General features: G+C 44.5%; 1 protein-coding gene across 5 annotated transcripts; it reads left to right on the top strand.

The window, feature by feature from the left end:
- The first annotated feature begins 982 nt into the window (after positions 1–982).
- MEST lies at positions 983–20,354 on the top strand. Of its 5 annotated transcripts, none has more exons than XM_032642463.1 (12): positions 983–1,065; positions 9,866–10,020; positions 12,096–12,175; positions 12,584–12,661; positions 12,785–12,921; positions 13,074–13,132; positions 14,235–14,275; positions 14,807–14,877; positions 15,129–15,230; positions 16,598–16,674; positions 17,864–17,927; positions 18,847–20,354. In XM_032642463.1, the coding sequence occupies exons 2-12, from the start codon at positions 9,867–9,869 to the stop codon at positions 18,962–18,964; spliced, it is 981 nt and encodes a 326-aa protein (XP_032498354.1). In that variant the 5' UTR covers positions 983–1,065; position 9,866; the 3' UTR covers positions 18,965–20,354. The 5 variants fall into 5 exon arrangements, with proteins under 5 accessions (XP_032498354.1, XP_032498358.1, XP_032498356.1 ...); XM_032642467.1 differs by lacking the exon at positions 983–1,065 and adding an exon at positions 1,135–1,146; XM_032642465.1 differs by lacking the exon at positions 983–1,065 and adding an exon at positions 4,686–4,720.
- The last annotated feature ends 15 nt before the right edge of the window (positions 20,355–20,369 follow it).

Here is a 20,369-nt window from a genome sequence, read left to right as displayed (position 1 = left end):
AGAGGAAGGGAAGGTCCAGATTTGGAAGTGTTTTGCATGTCCAGTTAAAGAGCTTGAATTTAGCATTGGGAATAGGAGTTAGTATACAGAGTTTGAAGACAGAAAGAGATGCGATCTGATTTGCATTTTAGAAAAATCACTTTGGGCAGGTGTGTGAATGATGAATTAGAAAGGTGTGATCGTGGAGACCTGGAAACCAATTAGGAGGCAGTAGTCCAAGCGAGAGATAATGAGGCCTGAGCAAGGGGAAACGGTTGGGAATGGAGGGAAGCAAGATGAATCCAAGATACTTGGGAAGTAAGATGAAGAGCAGGGGGAAGGAGAGAACTTGCTGGGATTTGTACCCAAGGCTGCTTGGCTTTTTAGCTTCATTCCATTACGCCACAGGTATTGGTAATTGAGTGCAGTAGACTGGAGTGGCTAATGATGCCATTAACCGCAACAGAGAATAAAGAAAGTAGCACAGGTTCTGGGGAAGGGGGGTGGTTAGTTTGTAGTGGAGGAAGGGTAATGAATTTAACTTAGTCCTTGTGGAGTATAAGACGTGTGTAGGCCATTCATGTGAAGAGGAACAGAAGGCAGTCAAATATATGGATCTAGAGTTTGGAGAAGAGAGAAGGGCTGGAGATATAGATTTGGGAATCTTTAGGGTAACTATGAAGTTAGGGAAATGGTTGAGATATGGAAGGTTCGCCAGAAATCTCGACATAGTTAATAACTATCTTTGGCCTTCAGTTTTACCACGTAAATGTACTCAGATTGGGCCCTATAAAAGTTTATTCGTTTATTCAGCCTCTTATTCAATGCACAGCCTGCCGTTTCATGCCCTTCGCAATAGGTGGCGCTGACGCCCGGCAGGGAGAAGGCGGCAGCATAGGTTGGGCTCGGGGGCGATGGGCCGGTGCGCGGAGGTGGCGACGCTCTAGCCCAGAACCGGGTATTCGGTGGCTTGGCTGGGTCTTCCCTGGGACTGGGGTCAGGCGGAGAAGCTCTGGCCGCGGGAAGCGCATGCGCAACCGGGTCCCCAAACATGGAGTCTTGTAGCCCAGGTCTTACCTGAATCAGGTAGGAAACAGGCGGGGAAGGAGTGACCCTCCACCTTTAGCCTCCTAGCCCAGCGGATGACTGGGCATGGACACACTCGGGGTATGTGGCTGGTGTGCGTGGACTACACCAATCCTGGGGCCAAGCTTTGAGTGATAGTGGCCCGGGAGGCCGTGAGGACCGGCTGGGGCGTGCCGGATTACGCGGAGGTTGGTGGGTGGCCGCACGAGGTGTGCGCGCCACTCGAGGGCCACGCGGGCGAGGTCCTCGGTCATCGTCTCCTAGAACCTCGCGGTCGGACGAGAACACAGAAGTCCCCTAACCCTCGCCCGAGGCTTGACTCCCCACAGAGCGTTTAGTCACTCAGTCAGTCGGCTTGACCATCCCTCCAGGAAATCGGGTCTCGAGTTCCCGGGAGGATGCGCCTTCCCGCTTCGGGACCTCATTGGTGGTTGGGAAGGTCGCAGTCACACGGGCCTGGGCGAATGTTGGGGGGACGGGGACGCGGCCACCTGGCGCCGGTGGGGAGGGGGTGTAGTTTTCGCTGAGAGTTGGAGCAGCGAGTGCGGGGCTGTGCAGAGCGAGTGCTTAGTAACCGGCTGGGGACCAAGCGCTGCGGTAGTAGCGGGGGTGGGGGCCCTGGAGGGCACGGTGGGGGAAGACAGCTGAAGGTTTGCGGTGGTGATAGCAATCGAGGAAAAGCAAAACACCTGCTTCTGGGTTGACTCATCCAGGCTGGGGGAATAATTTAATGTGGAATGTAGTTTAAAAAAAAATGAATTGTGTGCCGTAGCCCTTTCTTCCCCAGGCAGCTAGGAAATTGCTTGTCCGTCCGAAAGAAAGCTGTTTTCCTTAGAGGACTGTGATGAGCATCAGATGAGATAATATACATGAAAGGGTAAAGAGCTATAAAAATGCAAGATATGATTTTATTTCAAATCCTTCAACCTATTTATGTGTGAGTGTATAAGATGTATTCCAGGTGTGGAACAGCAGAATAGTACCAGACTTGGGATTATGGGATGTGCCCAGTAATGCAAAGGGTGTGTAAAGATACTTTAGGGGTGCTCAGTAATACTGTAATCTCTAGAAACAGTCTCTTAGGTTTATCTTATCTGGTTAATGGGTTATTCAGCTCCCTTGCTTCTCTCCTCTCCCACTTACCTTTTGAACTATTTTCAGCCAAAGATTTTTGCCCAAAAACGAGCCTGAAGAGGAAGGAAGACACCGGTCGCTTTTTGGATATATGGGTTAAATTTGATTGAGAGGGAGGTTGATGTGATTGTATGCATAATTTCTTCAGTTTGTCTTGCCCTCAGCATGAAATAGCATGATGTACAAAGAGCTCTGGGCTGAGGGACACCCAGGAAAGATCTTGTTGTGGATCTGACCTTTCAGGGAGGGGTCACCCTGGCCAAGTTCCAATGCTTCTCTGAGCCTTAGTTTCTGTCAGATGGGAAAAGACCTTAAAGGTCATTCATGCATTTATCCAGACCTTGCATACCTGCCGCAGGGCTACCCAACCCCTAGAGACAGCGAACTTGTCACGTCCCCAAATGGCTGAGCTACCCAGTCTCTAGACAACCCTGTTGGAAAATTCTTTATGTTGAATTGACATCTGTTTCTCTACAATTTGCACTCATTGGAGCCATACAGAATAAAATGTCTAATGCTGCTTCCACAAATATTTGAGGACTGCTAACACATTTCCCTTCTTCCACTCACTCCACAAGGGTTCTTTTCTTCCAACTAAACATGCCCGGTTATTTTAAACAGGGAGGCAGTGTGGGGTAGTGGAAAGAACGCCAGCTTTGGAGCCAGATGCATCTGCGCTCAGTTCCCAGTCCCTTCACATACTAACAGTGCTCTGAGCTACTGTATCTTTCTCTGAAAAATACGGATGAAAGTACTCATCTAGCGAGTTATTATGAGAATTAGGGATAAATTGGGTGAAGATCCATGCTATAGTAGGAGCTTAAAATATGACAGCTGTTACACCTTCAGTGACATAATTTGCAATGCATTTTAGTCGGTCTTCTCTGAACAAATTCCTGTTTATGTGTCTCTTAATATCTGCTGTGCAGAACAAAATAAAACACTTTCTCACTAGCAGAATAGAGCAGGATTAGCTCATTCTGGGTGCTTCTCTAATTACAGTCTACAGTCTACAGTGGTTTTTTTTTTGGAGCCATATCACATTGACTCACTGGCAACTAAAATCCTGACTCGCTTTATGTGCTGCTGTTCAGTTTCCCCCATCTTGGACTTCTTTAGCTTATTTGAATTGATAATTATGGCTCTTGCAAGTGGCAGTCCCAGTTCTGTCCTGTTGTCTCCATAAATATCCTTGTTGTCATATTATGGGTCTCAAACGGGGGTTCAAAAAAAATGATTATTGAACCCACAGTACCAGCCCTGCTGATCTCACCACTGTTGCACATCAGCAAGCTAATAAATGCTGAGCTTTCTACCCTCATCTTTGCACAAATCTGAGGTCTTTTTATGTGGGACTGTCTGAGAATTGGAATGTGACAGGAATGTATGATAAGCTACGGGTTGAGGGAATGCTGCTGCCTGTGATGTCGGTCAAGTGTGGTGTTTGTATCCGAGAAATGAAAGGGTGCGCTGAGAACCAGCCAGAGGCAGGCTTTGGATTTATGTACGGCTACATGTTTTCTCAGGCACTCCAAATGTTTTATACCTTGGGCCAGATTCTCCCCTGGTGGAGGAAGCTTCTCTCTGTAAGTCAGGCACGGTTAAAAAACTCATTAACTGTTTGGCTTCTGGGGCATTCTCTAGCATTCTCTCCCGGCTTTAGCCAGGCTGATCTCTGTTAGTATCCTCTGCGTTTTCCAGACTCCTTGCCTCTGTGCTGGGAGGTTCTTCCAAACAGGAATGCTTCCTTCGCCTAAACGAGTTATGGGTTTGAAGTCCTTCTCAACCTTGAGCCCTCCTTTTCCAAGGAGGTTTTTCCTAGCACTCTGTCCGGGAGGGTTTGTCTTGAGCATCAGACTTAGAATTCCCGTTGTCTTCAAGTGCTTCCCTTGGTCTCCTCTGCCGCCCCCCACCCCCCAGCAGTCTCCCCTCCTGTCTGCCTACTTGTTCCATGTGGGTGGACATGTTCCATGGCTTTCAGAATAAGATCCTTTGTGAGCGCTCAGTCCGTTAAATACAAAATTGCCTTCATCTCGGGTGCTGGTGCTTCTGGTATGGTGAGAATGAAAGTGCGGAATTGTTTGTAGGACTTACAGGTTCCATTGACAGTAAATACGAAAAACTATAATGCCAAGTTTGTTATATATTGTTGTCTTAGTTAAAATAGGAAAGTCTTTATTCTGTTGAAAGGACCGATTTAAATTTTGTTGAGTAATTATTTCAGTCCTTAAAAGGTGGTGGTTCGTTAAAATAGGTAATCTTCCACTTGTTAAGGGGAGTAATTTAAATTTCATTAAGTAACCAATTAAGGCCACAGAGGGTTTAAATCCATCGGTGGCTCCTCATTTTCTTCGGGACAAATTGTAAACTCCTTAGGTTGAAATACTCTTTCTAGCCTAATTTTTTGTCTACCAGCGCCACGGCCCAAAGGACTTGGAGTTTTCCCCAAAGGCTGTGCGGTCCTGCGCCTCCGGTGCTTTGCGAATGCCGTCCCCTCTGGTTGGAATGCTCTTTGTCTCTGGTAAATGTCTATTCATCATTCAAGACAACCCTTTCCCCCCTCCCCTTAATTACTTCCTCCCCTGTGCGCCCTCAAATTCTTGTACTTATTCATGCAGTATTTATTAGGAGTCTGCTTTGTGGCCAGCGCCGTGGCAGGCTCTGGGGATACAAAAGGTGAATAATACTTGGGCTCGGGCTTTGAGGGGCTTGCATGTTAGGGGGAGGGGGCCAACCTGTCACAAAACGCTGATAGGAAATTAAAGGGAAAATTTAAGCACCGTCAGTTCTTGTGTGTCATCCTCACCGGATGGACAGCAGCTCGCTTTGGGGGCAGGGGCCATTCCTTCTTCGTCTTTGCACCCCTGGCTCTTAGCGCTCTGGAGGTGCTAAATTAAGCATTGGTTTCATGAACCTCGGAATCGACACCAGTAGAGGTGTACCCTGGACTGCGCCACACGTTTTGGTGACACGCTCATAGATGGCGGTTTCTCCTATGTCTGACTGGTGGCCCTCAGCTCCCTGGCACACTGTGAGGTACCGGGTGGGCTCGGCTGGCCCGGCCTTTCGCCCAGATGTTCGGAATCTTGCTCGCCCGCGCTCTGGGCAGCTGAGTGGCGGGGCGGCCTGGGCGGGCACGAGTGGAAGAGAGGCCTGCAGCGCCCCTGCTGGAGGGAGCCGGCACCGCTCGGGCCGCCTGGCTCGCTCGCAGCCCACGCGTTTGTCAGGAATTCAATTTACAGCCAGAAAACGAACAGACACTGATTCTCTACACTTTTCTCTTCAAAGGCGTGATAGATGTCTTTTAAAGGATTGTGGATGAAGAAAAAAATCCTTCCCTCTTTTCTGTACCACTGGGGCCCTCGCATTGTGATTCAGTCTTAAATAAATGCATAAACAAAGGGAGCTTTAGTCTCATAATTCGGCCGATCATTCTTTCCAGCACAGGACGGGCTAGTGCCGGGAGTGGGTGCCGTGGGAGGGCTGCGGCGGGCCTCCGGCACGCCGACCACGTCGCGCTGCTGCAGAGGAAACGTGCCCAGCGCCGCGGCGGTGGCTGACCGAGAGAGCCCAGACTTGCCGCAAGTTTTGCCCCGTTTTTTGCTCTCGAGCGGCCGTCCCTTGAATCAGCCGATTAGCTCTGCGGTAGCCCAGCCGAGCTTGTCTTTCCCTAGCCACTCGGTTGTGCCCTTGGTGGGTACCTGTAGTTAGGGACCTAGGAGGTATTGGGCGTTCAGGGACCGCTGCTTTGGCCCGGGCACTCGAGCGGTTCAGAGCCCCCGCCTCAGCGCGGATCGCGAGCGGGATGTGAGCCGGCACCACAGCGGAAGCCCTGGTCCCACTGCATCTGAGGTCGAGTGGCCACCTCTGGGGCTGGGGTGGGGGGCCTATGGGTGGTCTCGGGGGAGGTGATGGAGTCTCAGGAAGTCTGTCGTCTCTTCCTGTAGTGTTAACTCGCCAGAGGAGGATTTTTGCTATAGAACCTGTGGTTCAGGGTAGGGGGCCGTGAGGGAGCAGCGGGGTGCTGGTGGGGGTCAATACCCCTGAAGGAGCCCTCCGGAGCAGCTGCTGTAGGAGGGGCGCCCCATCCTTGCGCCCTCAGCGGGGCTGCGGGGAAGGGGGTGGCTTCGGCGGGAGGGGCACTGCGGCGCGGTGGGCGGGTCAGGGGCGGGGCGCGGGTGGGCTCTAAAAGTCGGTGCCCACTCACTCTGCGCTGCCGCGGCCACCAGCACATCCCGGCGCATCACGGCGGGCGGCGCCTCCTCTGCGGCAACCGCGCCTTGCGCATTGCCGCAGCGCACGCCCCGGTGGCCGCTCGCTGCTTGCCGCGGCCGCGCCGCCCTCGCGGGCTGTGGGCTGCGCCCAGCTGCCGGCCGACCCTGCACCGCTGCGGGCGCTGCGGCGCGCCCTTTGCTCAGGGCCGGTGTGCAGGCGGCATGGGATAAGACGCCACCATGGTGCGCCGAGATCGCCTCCGCAGGTGGGTGCGTGGTGGGAGCGGGGGTGGGGGGAGCGTGTGTGACTGGCTTGCAGCCGTCGTCCCCAAATGGGGTGCGGGCCAGCGGGTGGGACTTTGTCCGTCCGAGCTGGGGCTGCCAGAGCGCGACTCCCGCAGTAGAGGGAAAATCTCTGGAGGGTGAGGGGCATGCATTCCCGTCCTCTGAGCCCGTTCTACCTGCTTGGAAGAGGATGTCTCGCCTGCACACAGTAGAATGTTCAGAACGCCTGATCTCCCTGATTTAGGATTTCTAGACCCTCGTATCTCTCTGATGCAATTTAGAATTTCTAGACCCTGGCGTCACCCTGTGCGGTTTAGAATTTCTAGACCCTGGTAGCGCCCTGGAGTGACTTAGGATTTTTAGACCCTGGTATTACTCTGATATGGTTTACAATTTTTTTTAAACCTCGGCATCATCCTGGCATGATTGAGGATTTTTAGACCCCGGCATCGCCTTGGTGCGATTGACGGTTTTTTAGATCCTGGTGTCACCCTTGCGCGATTGAGGATTTTTAGATCCCAGTACCCCCTAGGTGTGAATTAGTGTTTCTAGACCCGGTTTCACTTTGACGCGATTTAAGATTTTTAGACCCCGGTAACGCCTTGGCGCGATTAGGGTTTTTATATCCCAGCATCGCCTTGGCGCGGTTTAGGGTTTCTAGATCTGGGTTTTGCCTTGGCGTGAATTAGGATTTTAACATCCGAATATCACCCTGACACGATTTAGGGTTTCTAGACCCCTGCATCGCCCTGGCGCGATTTAGAATTTTGAGACCCCGGTATTGCCCTGCGGTGATTTAGGATTTGAAGACCCTGGTGTCGCCGTGGCGTGAGTTACCGCATAGGTGTGACTAGAACTGGCAGTGTCTTATCACCGAGGCGTAAGTATTTTTGAGATTTCAGTAACAGGAAGCCAACTGAGAATGATGTGACCAAACTCATAATATTACACATGAATTATTTGCATTGGTTTACAAAATAGTTCATAGTCTCACCACGATGCTGTGAAGTGGGCAGGTTTGGTGGTATTAAATGTGTGTATTTTTCCTATTTACAAGATGAAGAAATAAAGGCTCGGAAAGGTTCATTAATTTCTGGAAGGTTTGTTACTGGGGTTTGCTGAATTTGTACTCTTGATTCTTGGCTCATCAAAGAATGGAGATTTGGGTCAAAAAATGTTTAATCTATTTTGCCTACTGACTGCCTGATTGCTTACGTACTAAAAATCCTAAAATGTTGTTGGGGGCATTTTTACTGAAGTAATTAAGACAGAAAGCGGCTTTCTGAGGGGTTGCCTCTTCGCTTTCTTAGCGTAAAAGAGAAGGAAGAGGTGCGGGGTGAGGGTGTCCCGAGCGGAGAGTGTCCGTCCTTCCCCTCACCGCCCCGCATGGTGGGCAGCGGCGGGGCGGGGGAGCCTCTCCTACTCAGCTCCTCTCGTATCCCCTCCCCGGCTCTCTGCTGAGTCACTGCAGAGACTCGGCTGCTGGAACCCGTCAATGAATGAGATGAGAAGTATGGGGATCAGGAGTGATGAAATGCGCAGGTGAAAATGTATAAGCTTAAGTCCAGGACAGGTAGCGCTTAGAAATGATCATCTAAACCTGATACTTGTAGTCATCTCACCTTTTCAGGAGATAATGGGATGTAGCCTACTACTACTGTGGGGGGTGGATATTGTGATATAATGGTCATGTTCCGGGCATTTTTTCTAATCATTTCTTAATCTTTAATCTTTCTACCTTGGAAGGTAAAACCAAATCACTGGGTCTGTTTTATGGATATGGACTTCAGAGGGGGGAAGAAAAAAAAAAGACCGCCCTGGTGACACCTTAAAAATAGTCAAAAGAGCTGAGATTCTCTGTGGATGTGAAACTACAGGCTCTTATTTTTTGAAAAAAACTCTAAAATAAATAAATATCTTGTGAGTTGGATTAGTTTGTTAGAGATTGTGGCCAGATTACAGGTAATATGGTAGAAGGATACAGGCACAAAGACATTTCCACCAGGGCTTTCACAATTAATTCCCCTTATTTATAGTTCTGTGTTCTTGACAATTCTTATTTTAGTTTTAGACGGTATTTCCATTCTGGCTGTTTTTAAGAGAATTTCCATTCTACTGATGGTTCTTTCCCTGGTGGCCATCAGGAGTCATAAGCTAGAAACAGAGGGAACTCTTTCTAATTCCTGTTTAGCACTTCTTGTCATTGTGGATGAATTGATCTGGACCTTCGAAGTCCTGGGCATGGGAAAGTTGGGTGTGCAAATCAGTGCTTTCCTCCCCAAAACGAAATCAGTTCTCAGATGCTCTGCCCCTCTTTTTGGGGGGATGGGAAGGAAGGGGCATCCTAAGAAATTAAATAAATGGGGGAGCTTCCTCAAGAGTCTGCTAAGAAAAGCAGAAATGTAATCTGCTGCCCTGACCTCTCAAGAGATTAGATATTCAGGGTCATGATAAAGCTGCTTACGTTGGAATATACAGGGCACCTATCTTCTTACTTTCACAGGCTCTTTACCCTGAGCAGTTTCTCAGCACAAATCCAGATAGTAGTAGCAAACTGGGCTTCACTGGAGTCAGAGGGTTGATAAATATTAGAAAATCAAGAGCAGCTCTCTGCTTTAGGACATGTGATGTTCCTACTTTTTTTTTTTTTAAACAAACATTAGTTTAAAAAAAAAAAAAATATATATATATATATGTATGTAAAACATTTTACCGGTGCGGGGCTGGTGGGTAGATGGTAGAGCTTTTAGAGTAAATATGAAGGGAACCCTCCCTCCCCACAGGAAGCCTTGATAAAAGACAATGAAGTTACTTAAGTAATTTATCTTCCTTTTACTTTATATAAAACCTCTACAGCAGGTCTTGGGAAGAGCACAAGGGGAGGGGCTGTGGGGTTAAAGTGGGATGAAGTTGAGGGGGAAGATTACATATGAAAATAGTATATTTTTTTCCTTAAAATTAGAATGATGAGCAAATATGGTGATTGCCATAGCAGGCAGAGCACACGTACATTCTTGGTAAATTTTCTGCCATGGTTGACATGGAGGACAGGGTAGTCCCCACATGGTACAGAAATTCCCCACCCTGTTTTACCAGTTTGGGGCTTGTGTTAGAATCGTGTACAGTGTCACCCAACTGCTTACCCCGGGTTTCTGATTTCCCTACAGGATGAGGGAGTGGTGGGTCCAGGTGGGGCTGTTGGCTGTGCCCCTGCTTGCAGCCTATCTGCACATCCCGCCCCCCCAGCTTTCCCCTGCTCTTCACTCATGGAAGTCATCAGGCAAATTTTTTACCTACAAGGGACTGCGTATCTTCTACCAAGGTAAGAACAGGGCTCTTGAAACACTCTGCACGTAGAGGTCCCGTGGGTCCCTCTGAGGTACTTATTTTGCATCCATTGGTCTCTGTTGCCCCTCAGTGATGGAGGGGAAAAACCTCTTTTTCTGTGTAGTGTCCATTTGAAGGAATGGACTAATTCCCCTCATTAATTTGATAGCAGGGAAACTCAAAGAAAATTGCTGGGAGGGTGAGGGTGGTGGAATGGAGATTCCAACGTCCATAGACTGACTTGTTAGTATAATTTATTTATTTTTTCTGATTTTGACTTTTTTTTTTAACATCTTTATTGGAGTATAATTGCTTTACAGTGGTGTGTTAGTTTCTGCTGTATAACAAAGTGAATCAGCTATACGTATACATATATCCCCATTATCTCCTCCCTCTTGCGTCTCCCTCCCACCCTCCCTATCCCACCCCTCTAGGTGGTCACAAAGCACCGAGCTGATCTCCCAGCTATGCGGCTGCTTCCCACTAGCTATCTATTTTACATTTGGTAGTCTATCTGTGACCAGTATAATTTACTTTGTAGTCTGATTTGCAGTGATAGATAGTACTGGCTTTCTTTTGTGAGCGCCCCTAGTGTCAGATAATGTAAACAACATCCATAGATACAGCTGCCATTGGTTCTGTTCCCCTCATCCCTGATTTCATTTTATTGTTTCTATAAAGATTATTTGTTATATGTATAACTAAATGTGATTTAAGTCTTATACTTTTGTCTAAGTTAACTTGCTAATAATTATTATGACTGCTACTTACCAATTACCTTATGCTAGGCATTGAATTATGTTTTCAACCTTCATAATTTCGTTTAATCTTTACAACAGTACTTGGAGGTAGGTGCTGTTCACCTCATTTTATAGGTAAAGGGAATGAGAAACAAGATTGGAAAAGATTGCTTTTGGGCGGGGGTCAAGAGCAATAACGAAAAATGTTTGTCATAAACCGTTTTTCATTATTGCTCCTGACCTCCTCTCATTCGCTATATTCAACTAAAAGTAAGTATATAATTTTCTTTATGTTGGTCACTTAGGTTGTTTCTAGTTTTCCAATGTTTTAAATAATGTTAAAGGGAAATCTCCATGTATGTGTTAATTTTTTCCTTATTTTTTCAAATAGTACTTCATGTAAATGAAATGATTTATTTGCATGGATTCTCAAGAATAAGACTCCTAGGCTAAAGTATATACAATTTTTCATTGCTTCTAACTGAATTATTTTTGTAAACCTTATTATCAAATTCTCATGCCAGTGGCAGTATATGAATCTATCAGTTTTAATCTAATACTATTTTTTATTAGCAAGGCTACTTACTGTTTAAATATTTGGCTAATTTAAAAGATGTTTATACATTAAAAAATGTTCATGTTTATTGGCCTTTTCTTATAGTTGCTAGAATTTTGCAATAGTTGAGCATTATGCTTTTAATATTCAGTTGAGTCTCCTCTGCGGGAAATAAAATTGTTGGACAAATGGCATAAACTGAGGCACTCACTGGGTTGAGGAAGGGAATTTTTGTGAGGCCATTAATAATAAGGTACAAAGAACTTGTAGTTATTAAGTTGTGACTGTATACTTTTAACTGTGAAGCTTTACTTTTTACTGTGGAAAAGCAATTTACATATTAATGATACAGAATAAAGGGAGAAATGAGGAAATACTTCTTAAAAATCTAGGTGAAAGTAAGCAGTCTGCCGTCAAGTATTTTCATATAAAGCGAGCTATTTACGTTTATAAAAAATTGAAGTATAGTTGATCTACAATATTAGTTCAGGTGTAGAACATTAGTGATTCAATATTTTAATAGATTATACTCCATTTAAAGTTATAAAATATTGGCTATATTTACAATTCTTAAATATACAGAATAAAAGAAAACAGATATCAAATGCCTAGTCTTACGTAAAGCAATAAGCTTTCATTTTTAAAAAAATCTATTATTTTAATTTCATTAATTTGGTCAAGGTTTCTTGTCCTTTATACCAGATTATTTAGATTTTTCATATCTTCAAGGTTATTTTCTTAGGGCATCGGCCTAACTGATCTCTCTCTTCCCAGACTCTGTGGGTGTGGTTGGAAGTCCAGAGATAGTTGTGCTTTTACACGGCTTTCCAACATCCAGCTATGATTGGTACAAGGTAAGGAAATCAGACTTCTGGATCCTTCTATGCCTTTAAAAATCCAAAATCGAGGATTTTGTTGTCAGCACTGGGAGACTTGCATATTTGAGTTGCTTAATAAAATAGGATTAAATGTAGAACTGTTGCTCATTTACTGTAAGGGAGTAAAAAAGTCTTTGGCAATCTGGGAGCGATCATTGCCAAGTTAAAAAATGTTGGAGTTCCTCCCTCAATGGAGATTAATTATAAGGAATAAAGCACTTTTCAGGAGGATCATTTGTGGGCCTGTGGTGGTTTCATGAGATTTTCCCTTTATCGAAGTCTGTTTATTAAGCTGAGATAGGGATGAAACTCCTTTGCTGCTGTAGGTTGGAGAAGAGGAGGGGCAGGATTAGAAAGACCAAACCATCCCTTTCCTTCTTGTAGATTTGGGAAGGTCTGACCCTCAGGTTTCATCGAGTGATTGCCCTTGATTTCCTAGGCTTTGGCTTCAGTGACAAACCGGTAAGCAGCATCTAGATGGGGCAGTGTTGCGGGATGCGGGTAGGCAAGGATGGAGGGGTCAGGCTCGCAGACACACCTGCACCCTTGACTTCACCCTGTGTATCTGGGCTCTCCTTTCCCTAGAGACCACATCACTATTCCATATTCGAGCAGGCCAGCATCGTGGAAGCTCTTTTGCGGCATCTGGGGCTCCAGAACCGTAGGATCAACCTGTTGTCTCACGACTATGGGGATATCGTTGCTCAGGAGCTGCTCTATAGGTCAGTGAAGCCATGACTTGTGTACAATTCACAGGTTTCACTCGTTTAAGATGAGAGAAGTACATTGTTCTGGGTTCTTTCTGGCCCTTTTCCCTCTTGGGAGTTTGTCTTCAGCTGCTCAGTAAGCTATGTGTTTCCCTCCCCATCTCTAGGTTCAAGCAGAATCGATCTGGTCGGCTTACCATCAAGAGTCTCTGTCTGTCGAATGGAGGTAACTGCCTTGGAGGCGGGTGGAAAGTGAGGTGTAGCCTAGAGGGCCACATTTAGATACGGCGGTGACGTCTAAATGGTAACCTGATGGTACTGCAAACAGACCCAAGCAAAGTGGTGGATCTTTACCTCTTTCATGCCATGAACCACTTTGTGGCCTGATGAGATTTACTGACGCTTTCTCAGAGTAATATTTTTAAATATAGAAAATAAAGTAAGATTACAAAGGAAACTGATTATCTTGACATAAGTTAATAAAAAGCTGTGTTATAGTAAGATGTGCTTTTTAAAATGTATTTAATGCATTTTCCAGCAAGATCTTGTGGTGTGTCTGGGAACAACTGTGACTAGAAGTAGCGGGGAGTGCAGATGGTATTTCGCAATCTCTGCAACAACTGCAGTGGGTTCTGCAGACAGTTGAGATGAAGCCACAGGTGCTTCTACTACTGCTGTGGTTTGTGTCATAAACTCTCAATTCACAGCAGTGCCAAGTTTCAGTTGGAAATTAGTGAGCCCTTGATTTTAGACCTTTTGGAGATGTTTCTCGTTCTTTGCCTGCCATTGAGCCTGGCTTGTAAATCCATGAATATCCAGGTGTCCCCCGAATACCTTAGAATACCTTAAGGGCAGATTGGGAGAGGAGTCTGTTTGTCCCTTTATCAGTAACGCTCATGGCTTTCTCCCATTGACTCTGGAAAAAAATGGAAACGGAAAAGCTCTAGGTGTTTTGAAGTATCTACACTTCTGAAAAATCTCTGGTTTCCTTTGCAGCCCGAATAGTTAACAACATTATGTATTCTGAGGAACGGGTGGAAACGCTAAGGGGAGCCAGAGTCTAGGCATCAGCAATGTGGATGACCATGACATATTTTTCCCTTCTCTCTACAGTGGGGAAAATGATCCCAGTGGGATAGAGTTTGACCTGGTAAACACAGAATTCCCTGGATAAATAATAAATGACAGTACTAAGTTTTTTTTTGTAGTTTGGTTTTTGGCAGTAAAAGCCCTCAACGTGACTAATAGGGTGAATTGTCTCCAATAATGGGCCTATGTTTGGCCTAAGATTGTTGGTAAATAACTACCCTAAGTCTCTTCTCCTACAGGTATATTTCCTGAGACTCACCGTCCTCTTCTTCTCCAAAAGGTTGGTTACTCCACTGACTAGATCTTTAGTTTTTAAGGTTTATACTGATATAAATAATGCTGGTATCTTTATAACGGCCATACCTGCTCTCAAGGGCTGTAGTTAAAATCTGTTTCATCATGAACTCATGTTAATGAAGTTAATTTTTTCCTTAATAAAGGAAAAATAAAGCAGAAGTGACCCCTAGATAAATAAAGGTTTATTTCTGAGAATGACAGCAACAAATATTTGGAGAAGTACAGCTATCTAAAGAGTTGTGTCTTTAGCATGATGTTTGAACAAATTGGGATCCTAGTCTAAAGTTGAATAAATCAGTTAAAAGTCTTCGGGATTTAGGGAAGCGTAGAATGTAATCTTAAAGGGAATTAGAAATAGGTTTGTTTTCTATGGGAGAAGAATGTGGGTAAGCAAAACAAGAAACTAAAAGCCAGCAGATTTGGCTAAAGTCCTTTTTTAGTTCCTAATATAAAACCTTTTATCCTGGATAGTTTTCTTTCTTTGGACTCTTGATTTTTACTTTTACACCTATAGCTTCTCAAAGATGGAGGCATGCTGTCACCCATCCTCACGCGACTGATGAACTTCTTCGTATTCTCTCGAGGGTAAGTCATTGTCAAACACTGATTCACTTCAGCATGGGAGCAATGTAGTGAAAAGTTGCTGCCATTAAAGTTCTGGGCCAAATCTTAGGGTTTGACCCTTTAAAGTAAAGGTGTTGACCACTGCCAGGCAAGTAGTAGAAGGAATTCATAAACCAGTCAAGGGTCAGACATACATGACCTGAGGTTCCAATCATACTTGATGTACTGAGTTCTTCTCACACTTACCTTTCTGCTTTTTTGGACTCGTTCAGTCTCACCCCGGTCTTTGGGCCATACACCCGACCCTCTGAGAGTGAACTGTGGGACATGTGGGCAGGGATACGCAACAATGACGGGAACTTGGTTATTGACAGGTAAGAAATAACCCTTTGCTTTGGTTTCCAGAGACACTTCTTTTGGGAAGTGGGGAAAGATGTGGGATTGTGTGTTCTGTTCCTTGCTTTCATAACCACAAGGAGAGTGGTTATGACCTATGAGGCAAACCAAAAAGTCATGCTCTGTACTTTCTAAGAAGAAAGAAATTGAGAATAGAGTGAGCTCTGAGCCTAAGCCATTTGGCACCATAAGTTTGGATAAACAGCTGCAAATTCTAATGCTAATTTAGTCTGTAACTGACTGACTGGCAAATCGTCTTTGGACCTTTTGTCAATAGTAAATGTTTCAAAATGTCTAATCATAATTCTGAAAGGTGCTTAATGCCTCTCTCAAAGTACAGATTGTTTCCTTTTTCATATCTTTTCTGTAGCAACAGGGACTGAGAAGGGAGGTTTCTCTGTCTTGTACAAAGAATCCCCATGCTTTGGTTCAAATGAGAATGTAGCCACTTTCGCAGAGGGACCTAGAGATAGTGTATCCAGAACTACTTGGGGTAAGGCCCTGTCTCTTTGCCAGCTGGGTCAGTGTAGCTTCCAGTGCGTTAACTGGTGGCTCTGCTGGGAACTGTGAGGTCGAGGGAGCCATTCCTCCCTAAGGAATGGGACCCTTGAAGATTCATTTTAATATAAAAAAACTGAAAAACAAAGCCCTCTTGTAAAATTCCCTTGTGCTTTCAAGAAACTAAATACCATTTCTAAGAGGTGATATTTGAAGTTCACAAAAATAATTGTCCTGGAGTTGGCAGGCAGAATAATTAGAATACATGAATTTGAGTTCTAAAATGTAGCTGTGACATCTTACACTGTAGGATGAGGACTCTGCCTCCATTTTATCTGTGGTCAGATGAAATGCAGAGGTTGAAGTTTTGTGCTCATGAACTTCTACACAGAATTTTAGAAGTAAATGCCAATTTAGAGATCATGTAGTTCAGTCTCTTGAAGATGAGGAAAGATGTGTGTGTTACCAACAACTTTTGAGTCACAGAGCTTGTTAGTGGTGAAGCCAAAATCAGAATTCTAGACCCAGACTTTAGTCACATGTAATCCAAAGTAACTTCCAGCCTTCCTAGATTTCATTCCCTGCTTAATAAACACAAAGAACCATTAATTCTAACATCGATAGTAGGCGTGATCACTGCCATAGCTACATGGTGGTTAACTCTAGAGGGTAACGGAAACGGGTAAATTAAGTGGGCCATTCCCAGGAATGCCAAGTTGCTTCTGGATTAAGAAAACATTGATCGTGTTCAGTAGGTCGTGTTCCTTGTGGTTCCTGTCAGGCCTTTGCATCCCCATAGCAAAAAAAAGTTTCTTGTTTTACTCTGGCTGACTTATCTGTCCTATAGTCTCTTGCAGTACATCAATCAAAGGAAGAAGTTTAGAAGACGCTGGGTGGGAGCTCTTGCCTCTGTATCTATTCCCAGTGAGTATTTCTATATTACCTCTTTTTTCTTTTTTTAAATAAAGTTTATCTTGGGCTGTGTTGGGTCTTAGTTGCAGCGCACGGGCTTCTCATTGTGGTGGCTTCTCGTTGCAGAGCGCGGGCTCTAGGCATGCAGGCTTCAGTAGTTGTGGCACAAGGGCTCAGCAGTTGTGGCTTGCGGGCTCTAGAGCGCAGGCTCACTAGTTGTGGCGCACGGGCTTAGTTGCTCTGCAGCATGTGGGATCTTCCTGCAACCAGGGCTCCAACCCGTGTCCCCTGCATTGGCAGGCGGATTCTTAACCACTGCACCACCAGAGAAGTCCCTCTATATTACCTCTTGATAGGAAAACTGAGGGACTACGGGTTAAATAACTGCTGGACTTAGCAAACAAAGATACAAGATAACTAGCTAAATTTGAATTTCAGATAAACAACAAACACCTATTTAGGATAAGTATATGCTATGCAGTATTTGAGATATGCTAAAAAAAAAAGTCACTATCTGAAGTTCAGATGTAACTGGCCATCCTTTCTTTAATCTGGCAGCCAGTGACATGTGTTGAAGAGAAGTATATAGAACATTGAGATCCTGTTGCAAAGGGAGTTGGTGTCTCTGTCAGGAGTGCGAGTTGGAACAGTTTCTGTGCTGTGCATTGTCAGTAGCTGCCACGTTCAATGCTGAATTGCTGGGACAGCAGGCTGTTTAGATTACTAATAAAGAGGCTATAGGTGGTCTCTGCTTATTTATTTGTCTCTTCATTCTTACGGATTTAAAAAAGAAATTCAGTGCACTATCTCATACAGAGTAATTAGTGCTCAGGATATCACTGGTTGATTTCAAATGTCAAGGGTCAACTGTAACTGAAGAGAGAGACTTAAAGAATGACAGTCTTCTGGATTTATAAAAATGGAATGTTGGAAGTGGGGCTTATTCCTTTTGGTCCAGGGCACAGAAGAGATGAAGGGACTGAATGGTTGTTTATAGGAGAAAAGGTCTCAAATGGACTGATTTTTAGGCTTGTTCCCATATGTTCCTTGTAACCTACTAATTGAAAGAAGCTAGGTTTTCTATTATGAAAAAAAATTTAAAGAAAAAAAATTTTGTTTTTGAGGGGCAGTTAATTTTACAGTGGGAATAGAAAAATGGATGTGAGCGCTGTTAATAATTCATTCCTCTTCCCTTTCCTAGTTCATTTTATCTATGGGCCACTGGATCCAGTGAATCCCTATCCAGAGTTTTTGGAGCTGTACAGGTGAGTCTCCCTCAGGGGTCTTTGTTTTCTTAGTACCTCATCCTGACAGTGGTGAACAGGACTGTCTGTTGAGGCAGTCTAGCCTCTGTCTCTGACCTCACTGGCTGTTCATCTAGGAAACACATAATAGAGGATGAAATGGGGAATCTTACTCTCACATAATGTAAAGATCAAGAACTTCAGTTATACATTCTCTTGGTTTATACAGTCTGTTTTCACTATCATGGTTACTACATGTTCCGAGATGTACAGGTAAGAAACAGCTATCACGTGAACCAAGGAATGGAAGTGGATATATTTTAAGAAGCGTTTGCTTTAGTCTGATTGTAAAGCCAGCTCATTGGCCTCAGCTGAGGAGACTGCATGGGGAGAATGAACTGTGGGAAAGTGCCTTTGCAGGTTGTTCTCCTCTCTAGGTATTTATTTGGAAGGTGTCGGAATATGAGAGCTTGATTATGTCACATAAAAATGTTCCATACCTTCACATGGCCTAGTAGAAACAACCCAGTAGTAAATAGCTTACATTTAATTTTAAACAAAAATACCCTCTCTCATCTCCTCAGGTTAAGCAAGGTCTTTTGTTATCTTTACTTGGACAGTGAATTGCTGAATGGCCCACTTCTCCAAGGAGCTGAAAGTCATCCCGCTCTGACATGTGTTGCATATGTGTTATGTTTTCACGTTGTTGTCTGTTGGAGTATGAGCATTTAAAAACTAGTCTGTATACATCATAAATGGAATTGGCAAGTTTACCTGCCTAAGATAGATATAATTCCAAAGTAGAAGGTGAATAAGCTCTTTGTTGGTTCCTTCCAGTGTGGTATGTCCACAGGGGCGTTTACTAGGGCTGCCCACTGGCTTACATCCCTCCCCCTCCCTCCAGCCTCAAGTTCACCTACATGCTGTTCTCTTCCACTAGGAAAACGCTGCCGCGGTCCACAGTGTCGATTCTGGATGACCACATTAGCCACTATCCACAGCTAGAGGATCCCATGGGCTTCTTGAATGCATATATGGGCTTCATCAACTCCTTCTGAGCTGGAAAGAGTAGCTTCCCTGTATTACCTCCCCTATTCCCTTATCTGTTGTGTATTCCACTTAGCAAGAAACGCCCAAAAGAGGTCCTGGCCACCAAACACTCTTCTCTCACAAAAGTCCACCTGACTCACACTGGTGAACAGCATATAGTAAAAAGCCAGCAGAAGCTCTAAGGGTGACCTAATAGTCCACCTCCCATTCCTTTGACATCTGATCAAGTGTATGGACTTGCCTTTGTGTTATTAGGAAATTCTGATGGGCACTACTACTCACTGATGCAGAAAGACAGACAGACAGACATTCTTTTGCATAAAAGTCTTTGAAACACTTCTATGGATTTTTCTGAAATATTTAGAAATGCTAATTTCTGGCCCTGGTTGGAATTATCTAAAGGTGCCACCTTCACCTCGCCTTGAATGGCTTTAATTCTCTAAGTGACACAGCTTCAAGTGAGAATGAGTCTCCCTTGTCAGAACTTTGGATTTAGTTTCATTAGCTGCTTCTAACTGTAGTCATTTTGTTAGACTTTGGTTTCAATAACGCAGTATTCTAAGTATACTTTAAGACTATGATTTACCTACACGTATTATGTATGTATTTTATAAGGACACTAAACCAGCAGACACTTACTCTAGCAGAGTAGTTTAACCTTATTAAACATGTTTCATTTCTGAGTAAATTGAAGTAAAGCCAAGCTATTTACAGAATTTCCTAAAATCACAGAACATTAAGGACAGTAGTCTCTGTGCCAGAGATTTACTGTTATTTGCTGTTAGAACTGGTCTTTCCAGCTAATAACAGTCGGACTCGTCATACCTCAGTGCTTAGAAGCATGTCCCTCCTGAGCCGGAGTGGAGAGGAGGGGATCGTTGTACGGTCCAAGTTACCAGGCTGAATATATACTGATTGCTTAACTTCTCGTTGGTCGTCCCAGAGAGGGTTCCTCATGTAGCGCAGCAATTCCTGTACTTTACAGACAGGAAAGTTCTAGAAACTTTAAGAACAAAGTCTGAAAGTTCTATGAGCAAATGGTGCTGAATACTTTTTTTTTTTAAGCCACAGTTTCATTGTCTCAGTTAAAACAGGATTATTAAGTGGTGATTTTAAATTCTTTTTTTTTTATTAGCAACTTCAAGTATAACAACTGGAATAAGTGTTTATTTTCTATTAATAAAAATGAATTTTGACAAAAGTGGACTCTGGCTCCCGCTCCCCCACCACCCCTCTGGGATAAAAGCTTTCCAACATTGCCAGGAGCTTTCAGATACACAGTGAATTAAAGAACTTAATGAAGTTAAGCAGCTGGGGCATAGGATAGTATTTGATTTTCAAGATCACCCAAAGCTGTAGTACCATACCAAAGCTGACCAAGTATAATACAAAGAAAAAGGAACAACAAAAAGA

This window comes from Phocoena sinus, chromosome 9 (assembly GCF_008692025.1).
Source record: "Phocoena sinus isolate mPhoSin1 chromosome 9, mPhoSin1.pri, whole genome shotgun sequence".
In the NCBI taxonomy this organism is placed as follows: Eukaryota; Metazoa; Chordata; class Mammalia; order Artiodactyla; family Phocoenidae; genus Phocoena; species Phocoena sinus.
The sequence above is the reverse complement of the archived record's forward strand: the minus strand, read 5'-3'. Positions and strand labels throughout refer to the sequence as shown.